Raw genomic sequence first — 21,716 nt, 5'->3', positions numbered from 1 at the left:
CTAACCCCAGGCACAGTGCTGCATAGCATCAGTTGCTTTTCCTCTGGAAGCTCCAGAAGGGTTTTTCTACCTTCTACCATCACAGTTTTGCAGCTAGCGTGTGCAAGGTTCAGGATACAAATGTGCGTCTAGGTGAAAGTAGGCCCTCAGTGCATCTCAAATACTTGTTTCTTTTTTCATCTTTATTTCTTCAGAGGCACTTTTAAAGCTGGAAGTGCAACTTGTACTAACATATGTTAATGGCCACAAGAACGCTCACAAAAGTACTGTGTAACTGTGGGGTTATGCAAGAGAAAGAAGAGATGCACTAGGATATCAAAAAGAGACACAAGTTTGAAGGAAAAGAAACCTTTAATGAAAAATAGAAAGAAGGTGAGACTCACTCCTTCACGAAGACCTCTCTGTTCCTGTGGCCAAAACCCACAGCACAACAGCACGGCTTTTCTCCAGCATAGCCCACTCTTTCAAAACAAGTTATTTGACCTCATATTTATTTAGAATATGGAGTTAGCAATAACAGAAGCAAACTAAAAACAAACCTGAGTATCACAAGATGATCCCTCCTATTTCTACATCACAGTAACCTATACCAAAACAAGGCAAAACATACCAAAGACCAGCCTGGGAACCTTGGACAAAGTTAGTAAGGTAAGTTTTGAACAATGTTCACAGTTGCACAGCTTATACAGAACTGAGGGGAGAAGAGAGATTGTGATTTCTTAATTATAGTCTAGTAAATGAACAGTTTTCCCCACAGAAATTAATTGTTCTCAGTAAAAGATACACAAAGCCATTATCTACTCTTTCTGTATTTAAAACCTTAAACAAAGTGCCACCAAGACAGATGAGACAAATCGTTCACCTACAATTAGCTATATGGATACAAAAGGAAAGGAAAAGCACTCATGTTTTCTTTCTCAAATAAGGTTAATAAGAGAAGGGGTGGGGGAAATCTTCCCCAGCTATCTGTGTCAATTCAGAGACCAAATCCCAAACCAGGCATCTGCCCATGGGAACCTCTGTATAAACAGTCCTCTTGCATTCTTGGTCTGATGTCAACTCAAAGCACAACCATCCTCTTCTCCTTATTAGTTATAAAAGATTAAGAAAGTGCTTTATAAGGCAAGAGACGTTACTAATACCAAATTACCTTAAAAAATTGAAAACTTTGTGACTATTGGCAACCTACAATTAAGCTGGCTTGCTGACCATTGCCCATGCAAAACCCCAACGCACTTCTGATTCTCATTTTGTCATCTTTCCCACTGGGGTAAACAAAAGCCACACTGGTTTTACATACAATTTATAATCTTTGCTCCTGGGTTCCAAAGATTCATGCTACTCTAATTTAAGACATTTGTCCAAAATTAATTCATATAAAACACTGGAACTAAGCAAGCAAGATTTAGGATTCAGTTCAGTGGGAGTCACCTGGTTTGTGTTAGTGCAAGACTTGAGTCTTGCAGGATTCACTTGAAGGGCTTTCAGATAATTTTTATTTGTTTTTAGTTACCACTGTCAAGACACAGAAAGAGAAGGATCCAAAAATTCAGTCAATTACTTTTAGGGCTGGGTAGCAGCCAGCAGGAATACTCATTGCTGGCTTCAGCAAGGGTTTGCCAAATGCTGGGAGATGTTAGTATCAGCAGGGAAAATTTCCTTTCTTGGCTTGTATCTGCTAATGGCTGCAGCCACCAAATTAGGACTAAGGATGGGCCCAGAAGGAACCATTTAGGGCTAAATTTAGGACTGGTCGCAGTAGTAACTGTCTGTTAGGGCAGAGACTAAGTTGGTAGGGTCACTGAGACAGGAAAAGGAGAAAAGTGAGCCAAAACTGGCAGTGAGCTTGGAAGGATACAGCTGGCTCTGCCTGCATCTGAGGCAGACTGAAGCAGTAGGAGCAGGGAGGCAGGACTAAGTCAGGGGACCACTGCCCGCAAGCAGGGTTAGCACATGCACAGGGTAGGACAGCCACCTGCACCATCAGCCTGTAAGGCCTGCTAGGCGCAAGGTGAGGCTTGGATAAGTCAAAGCCACTGTACTATGACTGGTGCAGCATCAGTAGACTATTACCTGACCAGATGTAGTTCTGTAATTGACTGCTGGATTTGGAGTACATTTCCAGCCAGCAGAAGCCCACACATTCCCAATCCTAACAGGGGACCAAGGTAAGCAGAGTCTCATGTCCTTCATATTCCAGAGAGTACAAAGAATCAAAGAGATGCAGTCACCACTTCACTGCAACATTTAGCACGATTATGTGCTAAAACCGAGCATTTAAAATCCAACACATCATCTTAAAATCTGCAAGCAGCTACACCAAAACAGTTCTGATCCACTACTTAGGGAACTGAACAAGTAGTCTGAAACTGTCATACAATTCACAACACAATCCCAACATCTGCAAACAATTCTGTTTTGTAAGACATTCTAATGCATGGGTAATAAGGTCAAATATCAGGGCCTCCTAATTACTAACTCTATCTCCAGCAAAGATTTGATGCGCAATCTTATCTAATCACTCAGTCTCTCACTTCACCCATCTGTAAACAGAACTAGCAGCCCAACCTATTTCGCAGGATGTTGAAAGGCAAGCATCTAAAATGCCTTACGCACTTCAGATTCTTTTTTTAAGTGCTATGTAGGTTTAGAGGTTTGTTTGTTTATTTTTAAGACTAATCTCATATTTATGCATTTTAAATTGTACACACTTTACATGACAGAAAAAAACAACACTACCAATAGAACACCAGAAACTATTACCAAGAACTTAGAATGGGTTGTGACTGGGCTGATCATAAGAAATGAACTCAGCTTTAATCTTCCTGAGGACTTTTCCTGCACATAGCTCCTTCCACTGGGTTTTTCTAGTAGCAACGCTAAATAAGGAACTTCTTGCTGTCATGAATCCCTACCACACCAAGCTGTTCACTGCGTGATTATAGGGTAAATCAGGAATTCACATAGAGGGGAAATTCATTAATTATTTCATATGCAAAAGGATTAGTCATTCCCAGATAGACACACTTCATTCTACTTAGACACAACAGAGGGCACATACATAAAAACAACTCTGAATTCTTCCCATCACATTTATTACCCACTTACAATGGTAACTATGTATCTTACTGGAATCTAAACCATTCCAAAAACACTAAACCACCTCACAGACAAACATCATCATAACTTAAGAAAACAAACAAAAAAATCAATTAAACTGTTTACTGACACTGAGGAATTCTCAGCTCCCTATACTACACATACCACTAAAATGTTCCTGTGGGCTTTGATCCATAAAGAAGCAATAGTTCATAAAGCATAAAAAGACAATTTGTGAAGTGACTGCCAGAAACCAAACCAAACAGGTTTAAGCAAACAAAAAACATAGGGGAAAAGTAAAACAAATGCACAAATTCACTCAAGAATGCTCAATAAAGGAAAGCTATCACAGCAATATTACAATGTTGTACAAAATAATATGGATTTTTTTTTCCTAGAAAAGGCTAGAGAATCCTTCAGTTGAAAAGGTTGAAGAAAAATCTGCTAGAGAACATTATAATGGGTCCTCTCTGGAGGCAAAGACTGTGAATAAGCAAGTAATTTCAAAAAACAAGCAAGAAACCCTACCACACCACTCCTAAGAAGAGAACTGATGTGCTGTATTTCTCTGACATTAGTAATTATTGACATCAATGTATTCCATTCACTGTTTTTTAGGTCTACAAAAGCCCTAAAATGAAAAGGAAGAAAAAAAAATCCTAGGAACAACATTCCTATTGGTTTTGTTATTAACTCGCCAGCAGAGAACCTTCTCCTCTGTAACATCAGTGGCCTGTAGCAATGCCATCACCAGACATCATACATTCTGTTCTTGGTCTTTGAGTAAATTAATCCTACTGAATAAATTACTACTGAGTAGGAAAGAGCAACAGCAGGTGCATGAAAGCAAAGGAAAAATTACTTAAAAAACCTAAACCATACGTCTTCCAAAACCTAGCAAGGGATTAGAGTTACGTACTTCAGAAAGGACTTGATTCAGCCTTTATTCTGTCCTAGTAGCTCTATCTCAAACTCGCTCAGGAATCCTGAACATGCCTCCATGCTACCATGTGTTAAAACCCATGCTATTAGACCTTTCCTGCTCTTCCTTAATATTCAAACTAGAAATTCACCAATATTTTCTTTGTAAATTTTCACCAGAACAGGGAGCTAAAGACTTTAAATGTGGTGAGGAAGGCAGCAATCTCTGGCAGGCTATGGCAAGAATCATCTAAAAAGTCACGCTATTAAGATCTCTCACAAGGGAGACAGAGAGAGAAGAGACAGAAGCACAAACCACTGAGCTAATGTCAACTATTTTCCAAGCAAAATTCCTTCCTGGCATCCCCCAGCACTTCTGCTTGTCACTCTGGGAATGCCACCCCAACCCACCCATCCAGACACTCAAAACGAAATTCAGCAGCTGCTCGTATCTCTCTCAGCTACTACACTAATAATAGTGTCCAGGAAGCAATGTTCCAATAAGGCCATTCAATAATGTCCTCATGAAATGTGAGATCAGCTTCTGGCCACTATTAAAATACAGGAATTTTCTATATTTAAAAGAAACTGAAGGAGAGGGCCTTAGGGGAAAAAAAAAAAAAAGAACCTATGATGAAGAACAGCATCCTTTCTTAAAAGATAACTCGCTTTACGCTTGAAGACACAAGTTCTCTTCACAAGGATTTACTTTCAAATCTGAGACATCAAAAGCTTACGATCCCTTTTGTCTGCTCCCAAGCCATCAAGATCCTAAACACAAGCAAATCATAGCTATTACAACAGGACCAGAAAGCATATACAGAAAGCTCTTCAATCCTTATAAAAGGATTGAAATTGAAACAAATGTTGATAGAATGGGGTTTTGTTTGATGCTTTTGGGGCAGAGATTTTTGTCCCAGGAGGGGCTTTGCCTGTTTGTTTCTGTTACACATTGCTTACAAACACTGTCAAGTTCCATTCAGAGAAATTTTTCTCTGTACCGGAAAGAAGTTGGGGGAGGGAGAAGCTATCAGATCAATTGCTAATGTGGTCCAGCTGCTTGCTCCATCCAAAACAAGACCACTACTTTTCTTGACTGACATCTTAATTCCTAATTTCATTTTAAAATGCATCGATAAAATGCCAAACTAATTTTCAAGAAGGTCTCAAAGCCATCTTCTTTGTAAACACTTTAATTTAAAGAACTACAAGCAAAAGGTACAATGAGGAAAAAAACCAAACTTCTCAATGAAGCAATCATTGCAATAACTTTACAAATCTGAATTGGATTTCAGTATGTCCACAGAGCATTATAACAAGGTTGGCATGCCTAAGTTTTTCTTCACATACGGATAATTCCTATAAAAACATGAATGACGATATGCTATAAACCTTAGAAAAGCCAAACCACTGACTTAAATTTCCACTTGAATAATCTACATGGCAATGGCAGAACAGCTGCTTTCTGAGTTCCTACTGCCATGCCCTCCATACTGTGATGTCTAAAACATGACTGCAGGAGAATACGGCACATTCTCCTATCAGATTCTATATTAAGTTAATTTACTTGAAGAGGACAAAAAAAGTTTACTACCACTGTTCGATTCAAATAATGACTACAGAAAAAGAGCAGTGGGTGCAGTCTCGCACAATGCAGAAGGAACTGATAACACTCCTCTATGGTATTTCAACATTTGTGAAATGCTTTGCAGACAAATGTCGCCAAGTTTGAGGCAATAGGTTAAATAGCAACAGAAGGAAAGAGATAAAAAGATGAAGGGCTTGCCCAAAGCTACTCCCAAAGTCACTTCTCTAGACACAGCTTGCTCTTTTGTTCACACCACAGAATTATCCGTGTATATGAAAAGGCAAAATATTTTTGGCTTTAAGGGAAGAAGCGTGGGATGAAGGGATGAAGACATGTCATCAATCCATTAATTTAATTCACTTCTTTGCTGCTTAGTGTCTGGTCAGAACTGTGCAAATAGAAAGCTCTATCACTACATGGGGTTTTTTTTCATGTTATATCACAATAGACTCAAATCAGTTACAAGAGGAGTTAAGTAGTGACCTATACAGAAAAGATGTGGAGGGGAAATGTAAATTGCATTGTGCTTGCCTCCAGATAAAAATATAGTTGTATAAAAGATGAAAATTTCACCCCTCTAATTTCACTAACCTTGCAGACATGAACTATGTCCACTATAGAAAGATCCTCAGGACTGACAGCAACCTATAGCAGTGATAAAATAAAAGCCCTATATACAATAAAAGCCCTATATACAATAAAAGCCCTATATACAATAAAAGCCCTATATACAATAAAAGCCCTATATACAATAAAAGCCCTATATACAATAAAAGCCCTATATACAATAAAAGCCCTATATACAATAAAAGCCCTATATACAATAAAAGCCCTATATACAATAAAAGCCCTATATACAATAAAAGCCCTATATACAATACAAATTATGTCACACCAAAATACAAGGTATTGTACCTAGAAAAGAGGAATTCATACCTAAGACATTCCAATTACAGACATATGAAAACGGTTAATGGAAAAATGGGAAAAAAGGAAGTAAAATTTCCAGATAAGTGAACACAAATAACCATTTCTGCTGAGTCTCAAAGCTACGTTTTCAAAATAATATTTGCATCTAGGAGAGTAGCTTGAAGGAGTTCTACTTCTTAAATACACACATTAAAACTCATCTTCTGTTAAGTCAATCATTGTGATTACTCGGCCAGATATACACACAACCCTTCTCATGGATCTTCCAAGCTGCTAGTCATTAGATCTCAAACCCCCAGCAGGGCATTTCCAGTCATCCGTTCCCTCAGAGCAGGTTACACTACTTAAGCACTACCTAGAGTTAACAGCCACCAGTCCTCAGGTGCTTGGGCTCTGCAACAGACGGATGAGTCTTTCCAAGACAGAGCACACATTTCAGCTCTTAAACCATATCCTGGCTTATCTACGTTCAAATCTCCTTCTGTTTTTGACATGGGATTCAAGGGTGTAATACAGACGTTTCCTTAGTTTGTTATATTAACTACACAAAAACTTGAGCTGAATACCTTCAGCTTAGCCCCATTCCTCCATAAAACATAGCAAAAGACTGCACTAAGAGGAGAGAAACAGGTGCTAGCAATAAATTTTCATGCTTGACTAGCTAGTTCCCTGCCCCTCAAGGAGGGCAGCCTTCCCCCTCAGGTGAAACCCTACAGAACCCCATGGGAAGAGCAATAATGGTGTTGGTAGACACACAGATGTGTTTTGTAAAGCAAAAATTGGCCATGGGATAAAGGAGTGTTTGCAGATTCCTTTTAGCATTAGATTATTTTACTTCTAGAAATAAAAGAAATAACAAAGGATGCAATACATCCAGGTAGTTTTATTTCTTTTAGCAAAGGTGCTGCATCTGCTGGAACAGGGGCACAGCTAGGCAAGAGGCACAACAGAAATTTGAAACTGCATTTTGAAACAACTGAAAGCATACAGGAAAGTGAGACACAATAAAAGTACAGTAATATTACCACAGATCAAGAGTGTTTAAGAGCAGACTGGAAGAAAGTCAGCTTTGTTCCAGAAGAGCTTGCAGGCTGAAAAGTTGAACGGACAAAAGCTTTGGAGAAACAATCATTCGGCTTGTACACCAGCTTGTCAATTGGAGCAGGCCCTTTTGACAGAGAGAGCATACAACCTGAGATTTTAACACAAAAAAGTATTGACAATGTAAATTGCGCTGTTTTGTTCTCAGAGCACTGATGCATTTCAAAGGCTGAAACTAGGCAGCACTCACAGTCTGTTATAAACTACAAACTCAGCCCCATGACAGATTTCTAAGAACAGTGACCCACTGCCAAAATGATATTTCAAAAAGGTTTTCGCAAGTCCTCAGTGACCTGGCAGAATGCTCCTCCACCTGTTTGAAAGACGGTGGGACTTTTTTTAAAGAAGAATTCTCTAAGCAATCATATTTTCATTTAAACCTGCTACAATTTTCCTTATCAAATTTTTTTGTTGTTCCATCACACCTACATTCAAATATTACTAACATTTTTCAAAGCATAAAACTCTAATGACTGACAAAATCACAGATTAAGACAAATCAGCAAAAATAAGGTGCTGTCCCTCTGCTTGGGAAGAGCACCCTACTTTTGAGATTTGATACATTACAGTCTAATTTTTCTTAAGGCTGAAACACTGCAGGTACAACATAAGCTTCAGGTTCTTCACAATGAATTCGCTCATCACTTCTAAGCCCACACGCATAAGCCTAATGGAGGAAATGGCACATTTCAAAGATAAAAAACACTCACCAGCAATAAAATGGCTGAGAACCTACTCCTGGACACCACACACACTACAAAGTCCTCCAAGGCCCAGGTCTGATACACAGTCCTACTCAGTTTCATCCTGGACACTGAATTTTCCTTGCCAATTTAAACAAAGCATTTTTTTTTTTCCTCTTCAAGGACATGCAGTCCTGATCAGCCAGGTGTATACACAAAAACTGGAGAGAACTAAGGGAAGTTGCAACAACCAGATCTAGTGAGAGGCAAAGCCTTTTCTCTGACCTACCTAATGAGCTGATAACCCCCACCTGGCCCAGTCCTCTTGACTAAAGAGGCAACAACAGGACATTTATTCAAAGGTGTGGGCAGTAGTAAAACCACAAGCTGTTTAATAACACTGTGATTTTCCATCTCTGTACTTTATTTTTCCCTCCCACTGTTTCTTTCCCACAGAGGACAACCCCAGCAGGAATGATTTACAGGAACTTCTGATTTGGCCTTGGCCTGCAATGCTTCTGAGGGCCTGGATGATTTCTCTCTACTTTTATCTATTTTTATCCTGAAAGATAAGCAAACACACAGGGTGAAAAAGAACAACAAAGGGATGAAAAAAAAAAAAAAAAAACAAACAAAGCAGGAGGACTAAAAGGCATTCACAAAGAACAGGGGGGCTGCAAGAAGCTCCATCCATAGGTGGAAGTAGGTATGGAAAACAAGAATGTGACATTGAGATTGTCTGCCAAAATTTGCCAAAAATGTCTGTTTTGGAAAAGAATTTGAGGATAACATAAACCCAGCCACAGATTTCCCTTTCCAGTATCTTCTCTCCCAGTGAGATACCTAAACATGCACCTTGGCTAGCAAGCATACATCTATCACAGATATCTAACATGGGGCATTTTAAATTGCAGCCACTGTAGCTGCCCCCTCTTCTATCAAAGTTATACCCATAGGGCGCAACCAATACAGGAGCTGCTGGGATGGAGCACGTGTGCCTACCTCAACTCATTGCAAAATGTGATGGCTGAGTTTAAACTTGGCAAAGAAGATGGGTTTGACTTAGCAACAAGGCAGATTTTGGGTGCTGATTAAAACTGACAACCACCATGGGTGGCAGCAACCACCAGCAGAGACAGATGTTGAATTCCCCAAACAGCAGTTTCTTAAACTATTCTGCCAATGTGTGCCCAAGCTCATCTGATCATATATTTTAAACTCACTAAATATTCCAGGAAAGCTTTCAACTGCTCAAAGTGTCTTAATTTGACAGTTCAAAAACATGAAGACTTTTAAGTGATCAAAACACTGAGCATGCCGTAACATCTCAAGAACAACTGTCATAGAACAACAGCAAATCCGGTTTGGAAACTCAGAAAAGTGGCATTAGACCCAGAAGGAAACCCCATCAAACATAAACAAGTCATAAAAATTATCTCAAAAAGCCACAACCCACCCTATCAAAACATTAAACATATTGCCAAGATTCACACGCTGTGGACTATCTCCCTCAACCAGCCAAGCCTCTGTTTTTTAAGTTAACTTATTAAGTGCTGCAATAGTGACTGAAGGTGGTATTGTAAAAGCAGTAAAGTCAATGTAAACTATATACATTAACTATGCAATGTTAAAAAACAACTGGGAAGGAGAAGTACTGGGATGTAGCTCTTCTATGCCATTCCAAAACATGTTTCCAAGCACTCCCTGTCTAAAGCAAGGGCAGAACACCTCGCCTGTATGCTAGTCCCCTTGCTGTACACCAGGGAAAAAAAAAAAAACAACAAAACGAAACCTAGCACTCCAGAGCAGGTCATCTCCCCGCCCTGCCCCCTTATAAAAAAATCTGTACCCATCAGAAAGAGACATTTTGCCTCACTAAATACTATAATGTTGATTTTAGACTGACTCAAGAACCGTAGCGGTGTCTCAAGCTCTGCTTGTTAAAATTTGCAACATTTTTGCAATACAGAGCTGGCAAGCATGGGATAATTTTAGGAACCGCATACACCTGCAGCCTTAGCAGTGGGTCTGTTTTTCTTTATTTAATTGCCACCAGGTGTTTGCACTTTACAGACTGTAGGACAAACCCATCCATTTTTTCAACTCCTTAAGATGGACTCAGATTCCATAAAATTCAACATTACCTTTCTAAAAAGCTTGTCATTGAAAAAGAAAAATATCAGGAAAAAAAATCAACATAATCTACTAGACAACTTCTCTAAAAATTTCAAACCACTCTACTTACTTCTATTGGTTTTGTCCTGAAGATTGACAATGATACTAATCACTGATGTCCTCTTTAATGACCACTTACACAGTTTATCTAAAGCTGGAAAATTACATATTTCCCAAAACCATTAAAAGACAGAATCACTTCATTTAACAACAGCTTGTCACATCTCTTAACGCTGAGAAAAATCCATGTAAATTCATGAAAATTCATATATTCTGAAATCACATCTTCTAGTTCACTAGCATAATGCTCTACTTTAAATACAGAAAAAAAAAAAAAAAAGAACAGTGGAACATCTACAGGACAAAGAAGGTAATGGAGCTAGTTAGTAATCCAAGCTGAAGAGACATGATTCAAGATGACAAACTGGCATCCTCCACAGAATGAGCTTGACACTTTTTATAGCTACTGACACAGTAATGAATGCTTTGCTTTGGGTGGAGCTAAACACAAAGTTCTGCAGAGTATTTTCTTAAAAGAAAGCACTTCCCTGAACCTTATACAGAAGCAACTTTATCTACAAGCAGGAAAAAAAAAAATACAGTCTTAGATAATTAGGCCCTAGCTGTGGCAATTATTTTGAAGGAAAAAGCAACATTTTATTATGGTATTAAAAGCAGTTCTCTCTTAAGGGAAAGCTGTATCAGATGGGCCCCAAAGTACCCGTTTGCCTTAGTTTTCTAATGTTTCCATTATTGAGTTGAATTCCAATAGAAAGGGTTTTTTTAAAAGGTATATACTGCTCAGTAGCCTTTGCAATACAAGATCTAGCACTGCTGTAGCAGCAATTTATCTAACTGTGCCCTCGCACAATACATTTCAAATTTAAATCTAAGAGCACTCACTTAGAGTGTTTATTTGCGTACTGTTATCACACCTAAAGCACACCTTACAACAGAAATAAAGGTCTTTTTTGAGGTACTAATTGAAAACTAAAATGGCTTTCTAAAATGCTAAACATTATAATTTATTAATTCACAGCTCTCACTGAATTCAAGGTGAAATAATCAAAGACAGAGTCCTAACTAACCACTGCTGATTTAGGAAACTCTGCACACAAGTTCAACTGAGGCCCTCTCACAGTATTCCCCGCCCCACCCCTTGTTAATTAAGAATGACATTAGGTTTTACTTGGTCTTTGCATTCTTTCTAAATCCTTAGTGAATGTCCATTTCTTTTCTAGAAGTTATAAGAAGACTTATATTAACTGCTTTACCTTACTTCTTTGACATGTATTGGAGTGTCAGTAGAACAACATTTCTGTTGCAGAAAATCCCTAAGGCTTTGAGAGCTGGCACAGATTATACGTTCCGCTAAGTGGTTTCGTAAATGCAAATTATATTAAGAAAAGCTTAAAAAATGGACAACTAGTGCTTAAGAAAAAAAAGTACGGTGGCTCAAGTGATCCGAGTGGCTTTTATGCTGTGTTATTATGTGGATTACAACAGCCTTTACAGTTACATAATAATATCCACACCAGGTCAGACCAAAAGCCTACCTAGGCCAGAATCCAAGAGGCCAACCATCACCACCCACTAAGAGAACTGGCCAAGAAAAAGAACAGGGGTTTGGCCGACTCAGACATCAGATTGGGTCTCGGGTCCGGGTTACGTTCTTTAGTCAACTTTGTTAAAAGAAATACTCAGCCTATTCTACTAGGCTGGAGATGGGATTGGGAATGGCTTTATTCCCAGTGCCAACAGGATTTCCAGTCTGCTTAGCTTCTCGATTGTAAACTTATAAGTTACCAGTGACTAATATCACCTCAGAGGAAAGGAAAGAGAATTCACTATTTTTTTTTTCCTCATGAATGCAGAAATAATCCCTGGAGTATTCCAGCATTCTTCAGTAACAATTATCAGTAACTCTTTATATTCCAACATTCTCTTTCTACAGAGATAAAAAAAATGTGGTTCTTGTTTTGTATTCCGTCTGGTACAGTGCAAAGAATAACTCTTCTGTAAAAAACATAAACCAAAAATAGCAATAAAAAATAGTTGCCAGAAGCCTGAGCACGTTAAGCTGCCTGCAGAGACCGGCACTGTGTCTGGTTTCCTCCTCTGCTGCACCAAATACAATGGCCAAGACGTCACAGAACTGAGCTCACAACCCAAAACCTCAGGGTACAGGAGGAATTTTCCAGCTCACAGCCGAAACAGAGACAGCAACGTAATAAAGGACAGGTCTACCCCAGTGAAAAGGCACAATGGGGCCGCTTGGTAGCAAGTTCCTCAGGGTGCAAAGTGGCAGAAGGTGGCTGGTCTGCGTTCTAGCACAAGTGATGAGTATTTGAACACTGTGATGCCCACGTGACAGTAGATGATGCTGACTTGATGAAAGGCTTTATGGTGCATTTTAGCTGAGAGGCCCACGTAGAGCACCCTTCCCTATCACACTTGGTCTAGCTTCCCTTAGATGGGCACTGCATACGGACCACCCCTTGACAGCCTCCTAGAGAACTCAACTCTTCTGTTTTCCTGGCTTCTCTATCTTCTGTCTTCATCAGCCTGTTACAAAGTCACCACAGTTGACCCAAATGGAATTCTGCTCTGATCTGAGACTAAATCCAAGAACGTGAAGACTCTGCTTTCAGACACGTGGAATAGCTGTGAGCACACACTCACAAGTATCCTTTGCAAACCACACCATGAGATGCCCAGGGGTCATGCTGACTCCTTGTACTCCTCCCTGAGGTCTCATAAAAAGTGGTAACTCCTGCTATACATACATGCTATACATATACCTGCTATACAGTAAGGTCTTGCCTCCAAAAACCCCAAACAGATTTCATACTCATGTCAAAAGACCAAGAGTTGGACCAACATAGGAAAATTCAGAAGCAAATATGTAGTATTTATCCAGTGCATTCTCTAGCTTCCAACAATTTGCATCTCAGAGATTTTAAGAGCTCAGAACTAAACCTCTCAAGTTCCTTCCACATTTCAGAATAAGGATTCTCCGATCAGGCACCTTTAAATGCAGTTTCTCTCAACAGAAGAACAACTAACTCCATCCAGAAGTTACTGACAAACTATTTTGATCCTCACTTGTTTAACTGAGCTTAAATCCCCTGAGAAATACTGCATTTCTGTTTGAAAAGGTGTATGTGTATACTGCTTGTATTTACTGATCACTAACAGTAGGAAAAAAAGCTTTCTATACTCCTTTTAAACATATTTAACCACCATAAAAAAAATAAAGAGCCACCTATTGTTTATTCATTCATCCAATATTTAGCTTGAACTAGACAACTCAGTGATTCAAACCATTACACAGGAAACGAGACAGATTTGAGTCAGTCTTGTTTATCTTTCTATCAGATTCTTGAAACAACTGAAACTTAAAAGTGTAAAGATACACTTGAAGTATGCTTTATACTGGAGATTCAACAATTTAAGAATACAAGAGATCCTTCTTCTTTTTTCCTTTTTTTTAAGCCGTATAGTCCTGTACTAACGAAAATCAATTCTTCTGAGTTTTAGGTGGAAAATACACTCCCATGCAACTGAGGAGACCAATGGAAAGAAGACAAAGAGAGGATCCACATCATGTTACTGGTTTGACCTGCGAGACACTGATGACTCCTGTGATTAGAGGGAGTGGTAGCAGTATCTGCTTACCACCTCTCAAGATGTAACCCAGCACAGGCGGCATCAAAGTCATTTACAAGGCTGTCTGTCAAGCAGGAAGTGGGATCTATTCAATTACATCAGTTATTCACACCTAAAGAATCCCCGCAACATTTCCTGTAAGCCGCTGCTTTACAAGTGAAATAAGGAAAGTGCTAAGGGAGGGAAACGCAGGCAGTCTCCACTGCAGTCACTTAATTTCTCACAGATTTAAGAACAGTAGTGCCCCTACTACATTTTATATTTCATAGCCCATTCAGAAAAGCTTATTGTGCTCACGTATCAATTAAGACAGATGTAAATTTTGTAATTTACCTGGTTCTAGAAACAGAGAAGTACTTTAGCTATTATTAAGATTACATTTTTCTTCATAAACAATTTTCCAAAAATTGTAATCAACTGTTTTCTAAGAGGCAGTCATCTAAGCTCTCGAAATGCCCTACTTTATTATCACATTCTTTAGACTACGGCAAGCCAGTCTTTGTGCAGAAAATGCAGTTTTGACAGAGGTGAATAGCTAGCTCTGTGTCTAGACCACTTCTCAAGCTTGGGTTTTGGAACAAATATTAATCCAGTTTGGTTTCTGACAGCAAAAGAATCAGGTTCCTCAAAGACTTTAGATGCCGATGTTTTCTTCTGAGAACATAAGGAGGACCAATACCCTAACCACTGGGGTTTTAATGGGTTTTAACTCCTCCTTGTGTTTCCTCTGGTTCAATTTGTCTTTTAATGTCTGTTTAACAGTGACACTGCTTCACCAGTGGCAGAGGAAGTTGACTCAGGTCCTAAACTGTCATGCAGGGCACTTTAAAGGGGAGAGACAACTGCAGAAACCTGAAATGTGCAAGGAAGGATCTAACCTGTTTCCACTTCTCAAACAAGTACACTAAAGCACAGCTATTTGTTAACATAAGGTACAGCACTTAATCTCAAGAAGAAAATTTCTGATTGTCATCTCAGAAAGGAAGACATTGCTTAGACCTGAACATCGGGCAGCACCTCAGATAGCTTCTCTAAATATTTCTCATGGGCTAGCCCTAAGTATTTCATTAAGCGCTCTCAGCCCAGGTGGCTCTGCTTGGCACACTGACTCCCTTGGCTCCCACCACACACAGCTCAACACGCCGTGCACTGCACACCAAGCCAAAGTTATCAGCACAGAATTCTGCTGTGGACAGGAGGCTCATATGAGTTAGGGCTTTCCTCACCACCATCAGCTCCACACTTTCAAATTAAGTTCTGTATATGTAACTGTATATGAGAAACCAAGGGTTTGGGGCAGTTGCCAAAATACTGTCTAGATGCTTGAGGAACAGAAGTGAAGTGGAATGATTTCCCTCTTCCCTTCTTATCCAAGTTTAGGGACACTTTTTTACTTTGCACTCCAAGTTAAGATGATTTATACTGACACTTCAAGTCCCAGATTTCAAATAATCCTCAAGGAACATGATTTGCAATAACTGGCCAAAGAATAAAAGTTAAACAAGTGAAATCTGATATGGCATTTTCTACCTTTTTTTAACCAGCCACATCAAACAGAGACAAAACCAGTAAAGTATGTATCTTGACTTGTACAAAATGAGTTATCTCAATTTTCAAAACACTTACCATATCCAGGGCAGCTACACTGCTCAAACCACTGGCCAAACCCCTCTTGGTTTACTTTAAGGGAAATATCTTGAAAGTGTGGTTCCCTGCCTTCAGAGGCTTTCCATGATACCAAAGATGCAGTACACTTTTGAAAACACCATGCCAGAGTGCTGTGTTAGTGTTTTACTTGACTACTTGGTATAGTCAGTCATCCCACTAGACTACACTACTATATCTTAAGTTAAATGGAAGAAATTATATTGCCACAGTGCTACATTGAGAACATGCATTAATGTGGTTATTCAAGGAAAATAACATGATCCCTACATAAACCACAGCATAGCTAACAATAAATATAGAAATCTATATATTCAAAGAGCAAAATGCAAAATTAAAAATCACCATCACATTTTAGGAGGCCAAAGACATAGAACTGGTAACTAACGCTGTCACCACAGAACTGTAAGTCTGGTAATTCCTGAACATACTTGATTTTTTTTTCAGCAGCCTCTTCACAGACTACAAATGCATATACACATACATCAGTATGTTGAGATATGCCATTCGCAGACGCTTAGCTTGCAACGCACCAGTAGAACTTGAAACCCCGTTCTCAACGGATTTAGCACCGTAGCCCACTCCAGGCTCGGCACCGCCAAACACATAAGCCAGGCCCGGCCAAGAGACACCGGGCAGATGCAACCGGCGGTACATCGAGCGGAGTTACCCGGCGCTCCCGCCGCTATCCCTCATCCCCTCTCCATGGCGAAGGGCTGGAGAGGACCTATGTCCCCAAAGCGGCCGGTGGCGGACCCAACGGAGAGGCTGGAGAATGCCAGTGCAAAACTCACCGCAACAAAAGGGAGCGCCGCCGGCTCAGAGGCGAAACCTCCCGGTGCCGGGCCCGGAGCCGCCCCCGCACCGACCCGGCGTCTCCCCCCCGCGGCCCTCCACTCACTTTTAGTGGCGGCGATCAGGTTTTTCCCATCCTTGAGCAACTCCTTGATAAACTTATTAGTCTTCTCCAGCTCGGCCTCGTGGGCTCTCACCCGCTCCCTGAACCACGGGCTGTCCAGGTAGCAGTCGCTGAACTCCAGGGGCTGTAGCCCCATGGCTGCCGCCGCGCCGGGACTCGCCTCCCCGCCAACCTCTCCCGCCTACGCCACCACAGCAGCGACCTCCTCGGCAGCCCGGGCGCAGCGGGCGTCCCCGCGGCCACAAAGACAGAGCGGCGGTGGCGGTAGCGGTAGCTCCCCCCCGCGCAGGGATGGGCACGGGCAGAAGCGAGCGCAGCGAAGCCTCCCTCCCCGATGGCAGGCTCGGCTTGGCGGACGGGGGGGACGCCCCGCTACAGACAGCCCCACCGCCACCACCCGGCCCGGCCCAGCCCTGCCTGAGCGGGGCGGCCCGCCGCGCTGGGGCCCGCCTCCCGCCCGCCCCTTCCTTCCCGCTACCGCCGCGGCGGTTACACAAGGCCGGGAGAGCAGCCCGTTTCGCCGTCCCTGTGCGGGGGACGCGGGCAGGTAATGCCCTACCAGCTGCTGGGTGACTCGGGCGAAGTTCCCCCGTGCTTGAAGCGGAGGGGGGGTGGGGTGTGCCGTGCCGTGCCTGTCCCCTATCCGGCAGGGTGGGGAGGCCGCCGGGTCTGAGGTGCCTCGAGTGGGTGATTCACCTCGTGGAAGCGTCCGTGGGCTTTCAGAAGGGGTAGAGTGGGGTCTCGGTGGAAGGAAGCAACATCCAGCTCCATCCAAAGCTGCTGGTGGTGATGGCGGTCCTGGCATTGCTGGCATCTGTCCCCGTCCTGCTCCTCTCCTGTCCGGCTGCAAAATACTGAGTAAAGTAGATGCAGCATCACCTTTATGTCTTTGTGTGATAAACGAATACAAACAGTTCTTGGGAACAAGTACTGCAGTGAGAGCAAGACTTTGAGAAGACTGCTCAATGCTGAGTTGTTTTGGCTAAGAATGTTATAGGAAACTCATGAAGACAACAGAAAAGGCTTATAATTATACTTGTATTTCTAAATTAGTTGTAATTCTGTGGATTTGGTGGGACTTTTCTAGGTGATTGGGGGTTATATATTTTAGTCATGAATGTATGTCTGGGTGTCTTCTTTGAGACTAACTTAAATTATTTCATTTTCTGTATTTTGGCAAATTTAGTGTTAGTTTCTGCTCCTTTTGAAGCAATGAGCTTTTCTATTAATTTAAATATATTATTGTTGGGCCAGCCTAGTCTGCATTGGCCAGAGAAACAAAATAGAGCTGTCTTTTTTGGATATAATTTAGGTTATAAAGAAAAAAAAAAAGCTACTTTCATCTTTCTCTTAAAAAGTAGCACCTAAGATCTCTAGAAATGACTGAGATGAAAACAGATGGCAGCATTACTATCAGCCTTCCTCTGTGCAACCCCAGGCACCAACCTGCAGAAATCACATATGAAAACAGGTGGGCACTTCAGGAATCTCATTTAAGATTACTCCTGTTTGTACAGTCAGTGTATCAGGTAGGATATAATTTTGCAAACATTTAGGGTTTTTTAATAACTATCCACTTCAGAGTCCGCTTCAGAAACCAGACTGAGGGTATGTGTTACCCACCCAACAGCGGTCGCTGAGCTCAAGTGAGTCAGCATAGAATTTCGAGATCAAAGGCAAAGATAATATCCTCATTGTTCATGCAGATGAGGAAAATAAGAAAACACAGTTGTGTTAAGAAAAGGGTGGGCAGAGGGGGCTTGATATGAAGGCTCATGAGTAATCATAGTTCCTGAAAGCAGTCTTAAATCCAAAGTCCAAATCAGCCACTACTTAAAAACACAGGTGACTTGTTTGCAATCACAGCAGGGCAGGAGGTGCTATTGAGAGCAGACCTTGAACATTCAGCCTTTCAGCCAGATGTCCCACCTGCTAGATCCCATTATCTGCTGTGATATTTATTTTCTAATATTATTTAACTGAGAAGTTACCGTGCTACTCAAAACTCTTTAAAAAGAATTAAAAAAAAAAAAACAACCAACACATTAAAGAAATAACAAATAATCCTTATCTCTGTTTAGATTACTGGAGCAGCATTTCAAGAATAAGTATTCCTTCAATTAATAGCTTGTTTACTTTGTCCTGTAGTTGTCTTCAGGATTAAAATTACAATAATATTTTTCATGCTTGTTTATAGTTACTGTAATTTCCCTATTATAATTCCACTGAAGTGTTGTAAAGTAATGCATGCATTGTGTGGAGTTGCTTGCATTCAAATTAAAAAAAAAAAAAAATTGAATGTTTAGCTTAGCCCTGAGTTATAGAGTTTCCTTCTAATTCCCATCTTATTTGTGACTGCCATCACTGTTGGCTTGCAAGATGTTAGGGGCCTTATGCATATGTGAGGTACATCTAGGCTGCGTGCTCCCTCTCATCTGTCTAGAGTGCAAATAGAAGCAGACTAACCTGTGACCACCCACGATGCAGACCAACATTATTTATTCTACTGTCAACCAATTTGATGATTATTATGGCAATCATGTCTATATCTGATAAGATGGGCATTCCTTTCTGGCACTCCTTTACAGCAGAAGCTTTACCCAACAACATATTTTAGTACGCAGCCGTATGCTTTTTCAGTGTTGCAAACATCATATTCTGCGGCCATTTTTTCTTTCTGAAGTGTCCCATTAAAAATTTGTGAGTATGAGATTAACAAATATCCTCCCCAGCCTTTCAACCAAACTGAATCTTGCGAACTGTGAGGATTTTATACTGACACTTTTTAGTAATCTTCTCCCACAAATGGGTCAAATTAGTACACAGTACTACTTGATTTATGCTTAAAAATAGGCACCATAAAGCATTTATGCTATCCATCTGGCATTTGTTCTGACCAAAAACTAAAAGAAAATACAGCTGAACAAGTTTGGAGAATCATGGAGCTACAGAGATACTGTCTCATTACTGTATTTGGTACAGTCCAGTTCCTGTTACACCTCACTGTCTAGGGGGCATAATTGCCTGTACTTTGTGGAGTTTTTTCTCTCTTTCTCCATATCCCACAGGTGCTAATATTTTCTTTTTCCCCACACTATCATCCTCTAGCTGGGAAGCATAATTAAACTAAATTCAGAGAAGCTTGTTCCCCATCTGTAACTGATTTAAAATTCATAGCTTTTCTTTCAAAACTGAAGGAAGGCTTGGGTGCTTGTTGATACCAGTTGATTTAACAAGATTGTACATCCTCCTTTAGAGCTCAGTTCAGATATAAAATATTTTATACTTTCTGACACTAGTATTTGCACATCCTCATGGATTTTATCCAGCTCAAGTGCTTTACCAGTTCTTATTTTATGTTTTTCTAGGCTGTCTTTCCTCTATCAGAAGTTGATTCTAATGTTGTCCAGGTCACCTGTTCTCATTTTTTTCCTTTGGGTCACTTGTCTCAAAACGTTTGTAAACTTCCGCCCTCTTACATAGAATTACTATGTAGAATAGTAATTAAGTTTGCCATGGATTACAGCTTAACTGCCACTGTATTCATTTAGACTCACGTTCCCCCTCCATATGTGCTATTTTCATCTTGTTCAAAATGTTGGCCTGACATTTTCAAGTAGAACTCATTTCTCAAAAGTGAAGGCATGTACGGTATCCACAGCTGTAAAAGCCTGGACGAGCTGCATTCATGCTTTAGAGAAGGAAAGTAAAGATGAACAGCTTCCAAACATTTCATAATTAGCAAACAATGCCACGGCCTGTTCTTGTCCCAGAAGTAGGACAAGACCAAATGAACTCTGCCTTATTTTAGAAAAGATCTGCGCCCCAGAGCCCTGCATGTGGTTGTCCCCTGGAGCAGGCAGCCTGCCAGGCTCCACAAAGAAGGTAAGTGGAGTTGTAGGCATGGGAGGGAGGGAGATAAGGGACCAGAGATGTGGAGCAAAGCTCTGAATTTTGCTCCTTGCAATCTCTGTTGCTGCAGAGCAGAGTTGTTAGTCAAAGGTCCAAGACAACTAGGACTTGTTTATAACTTAAAACTAGGTGGTGTGAACATTGTCCTCAGTTGTCATTCTTGGGACTTAACAACAGCGGAATTAAAATTAAATTTTAGGAATGCTAGGGCAGTGCCTGCACAGCATGCAGTTCTTGCACTAGATCTGGTAAATATTTAAGGTGGTAGTTCTTATTGGTAGAGCAGGTCTGAACAGCATTGAACGGCGGGGGACTGATTTAGCATTACTGTGGGTCACTCCCAGTCCTGTTTGTATGAGCTGAATTGCCAGCTGTAAAAGATTGGATGTGGACAGAGAAAGAACATGGAAAATTAAAATACCTTTATTCCACCTGTGCATATAAATATGAAGAAATGGTAAGAAGTTTCTAGCCAATTCACCATGTTTCACCTGAAAAGTAACAAATTAAACTAGCATTTTTCCCGTGGGTCACTTCTCTCGAAACGTTTGTAGACTTCCTCCCTCTTACATAGAATTACATGAAGTTTTGTCTGTACTTTTCTCAAACCTTTTACTTACCAATAATCAATTTTCTTCTCATTGTATAGCGCCTCCTTCTTGTCACCTTTCAAAGCATTAGCTTTCCTGTATTACTAGTTTCTGACATTTTATTTTTTTCTTGGTTCTTAAACGTGTAAATCTCAGCTGTTCCTTTAAGCAAATAAAAGATAAAATAAGTCAAATGTCCACACCTTAAAACTGTAGAAAAAAGCTTGGGGGGACGGGGTCGGGGAAGGAGGACAGGACAATACCTTTTGTCACAAGACAGACATTTCTGTTCACAAAAAAAAAAAAAAAATCTGTTCACCTCTTGAACAGAAATAAAGATTAAGCAAAATGTTGTTGGGGTTTGCTTTGTTTGCTGTGCGCAATCCCGCGTTAGGCCTCACGGTCCCAGAACACCTCCGTTAAAGAGACGCGGACCTCCCGCTGGCGGGGGGTGTGTGTGGGAG

The 21,716-nt window shown here is 40.7% G+C and overlaps 1 protein-coding gene across 1 annotated transcript in view; it reads right to left on the bottom strand.

The window, feature by feature from the left end:
* ARHGAP10 (Rho GTPase activating protein 10) overlaps positions 1-16,886 on the bottom strand; it is a gene marked incomplete at both ends in the record, with an annotated part of 154,114 nt that extends 137,228 nt beyond the window's left edge. Inside the window, one exon of the mRNA XM_082482767.1 lies at positions 16,733-16,886. Coding sequence (XP_082338893.1) covers positions 16,733-16,886 — 154 coding nt within the window. The remainder of the gene's footprint in view (positions 1-16,732) is intronic.
* Between the last annotated feature and the right edge of the window lie 4,830 nt (positions 16,887-21,716).

Source organism: Vanellus vanellus, assembly GCF_965231255.1.
Source record: "Vanellus vanellus genome assembly, chromosome: 4".
NCBI classification, from domain to species: domain Eukaryota; kingdom Metazoa; phylum Chordata; class Aves; order Charadriiformes; family Charadriidae; genus Vanellus; species Vanellus vanellus.
This window is presented reverse-complemented; position numbering and strand designations above follow the sequence as displayed.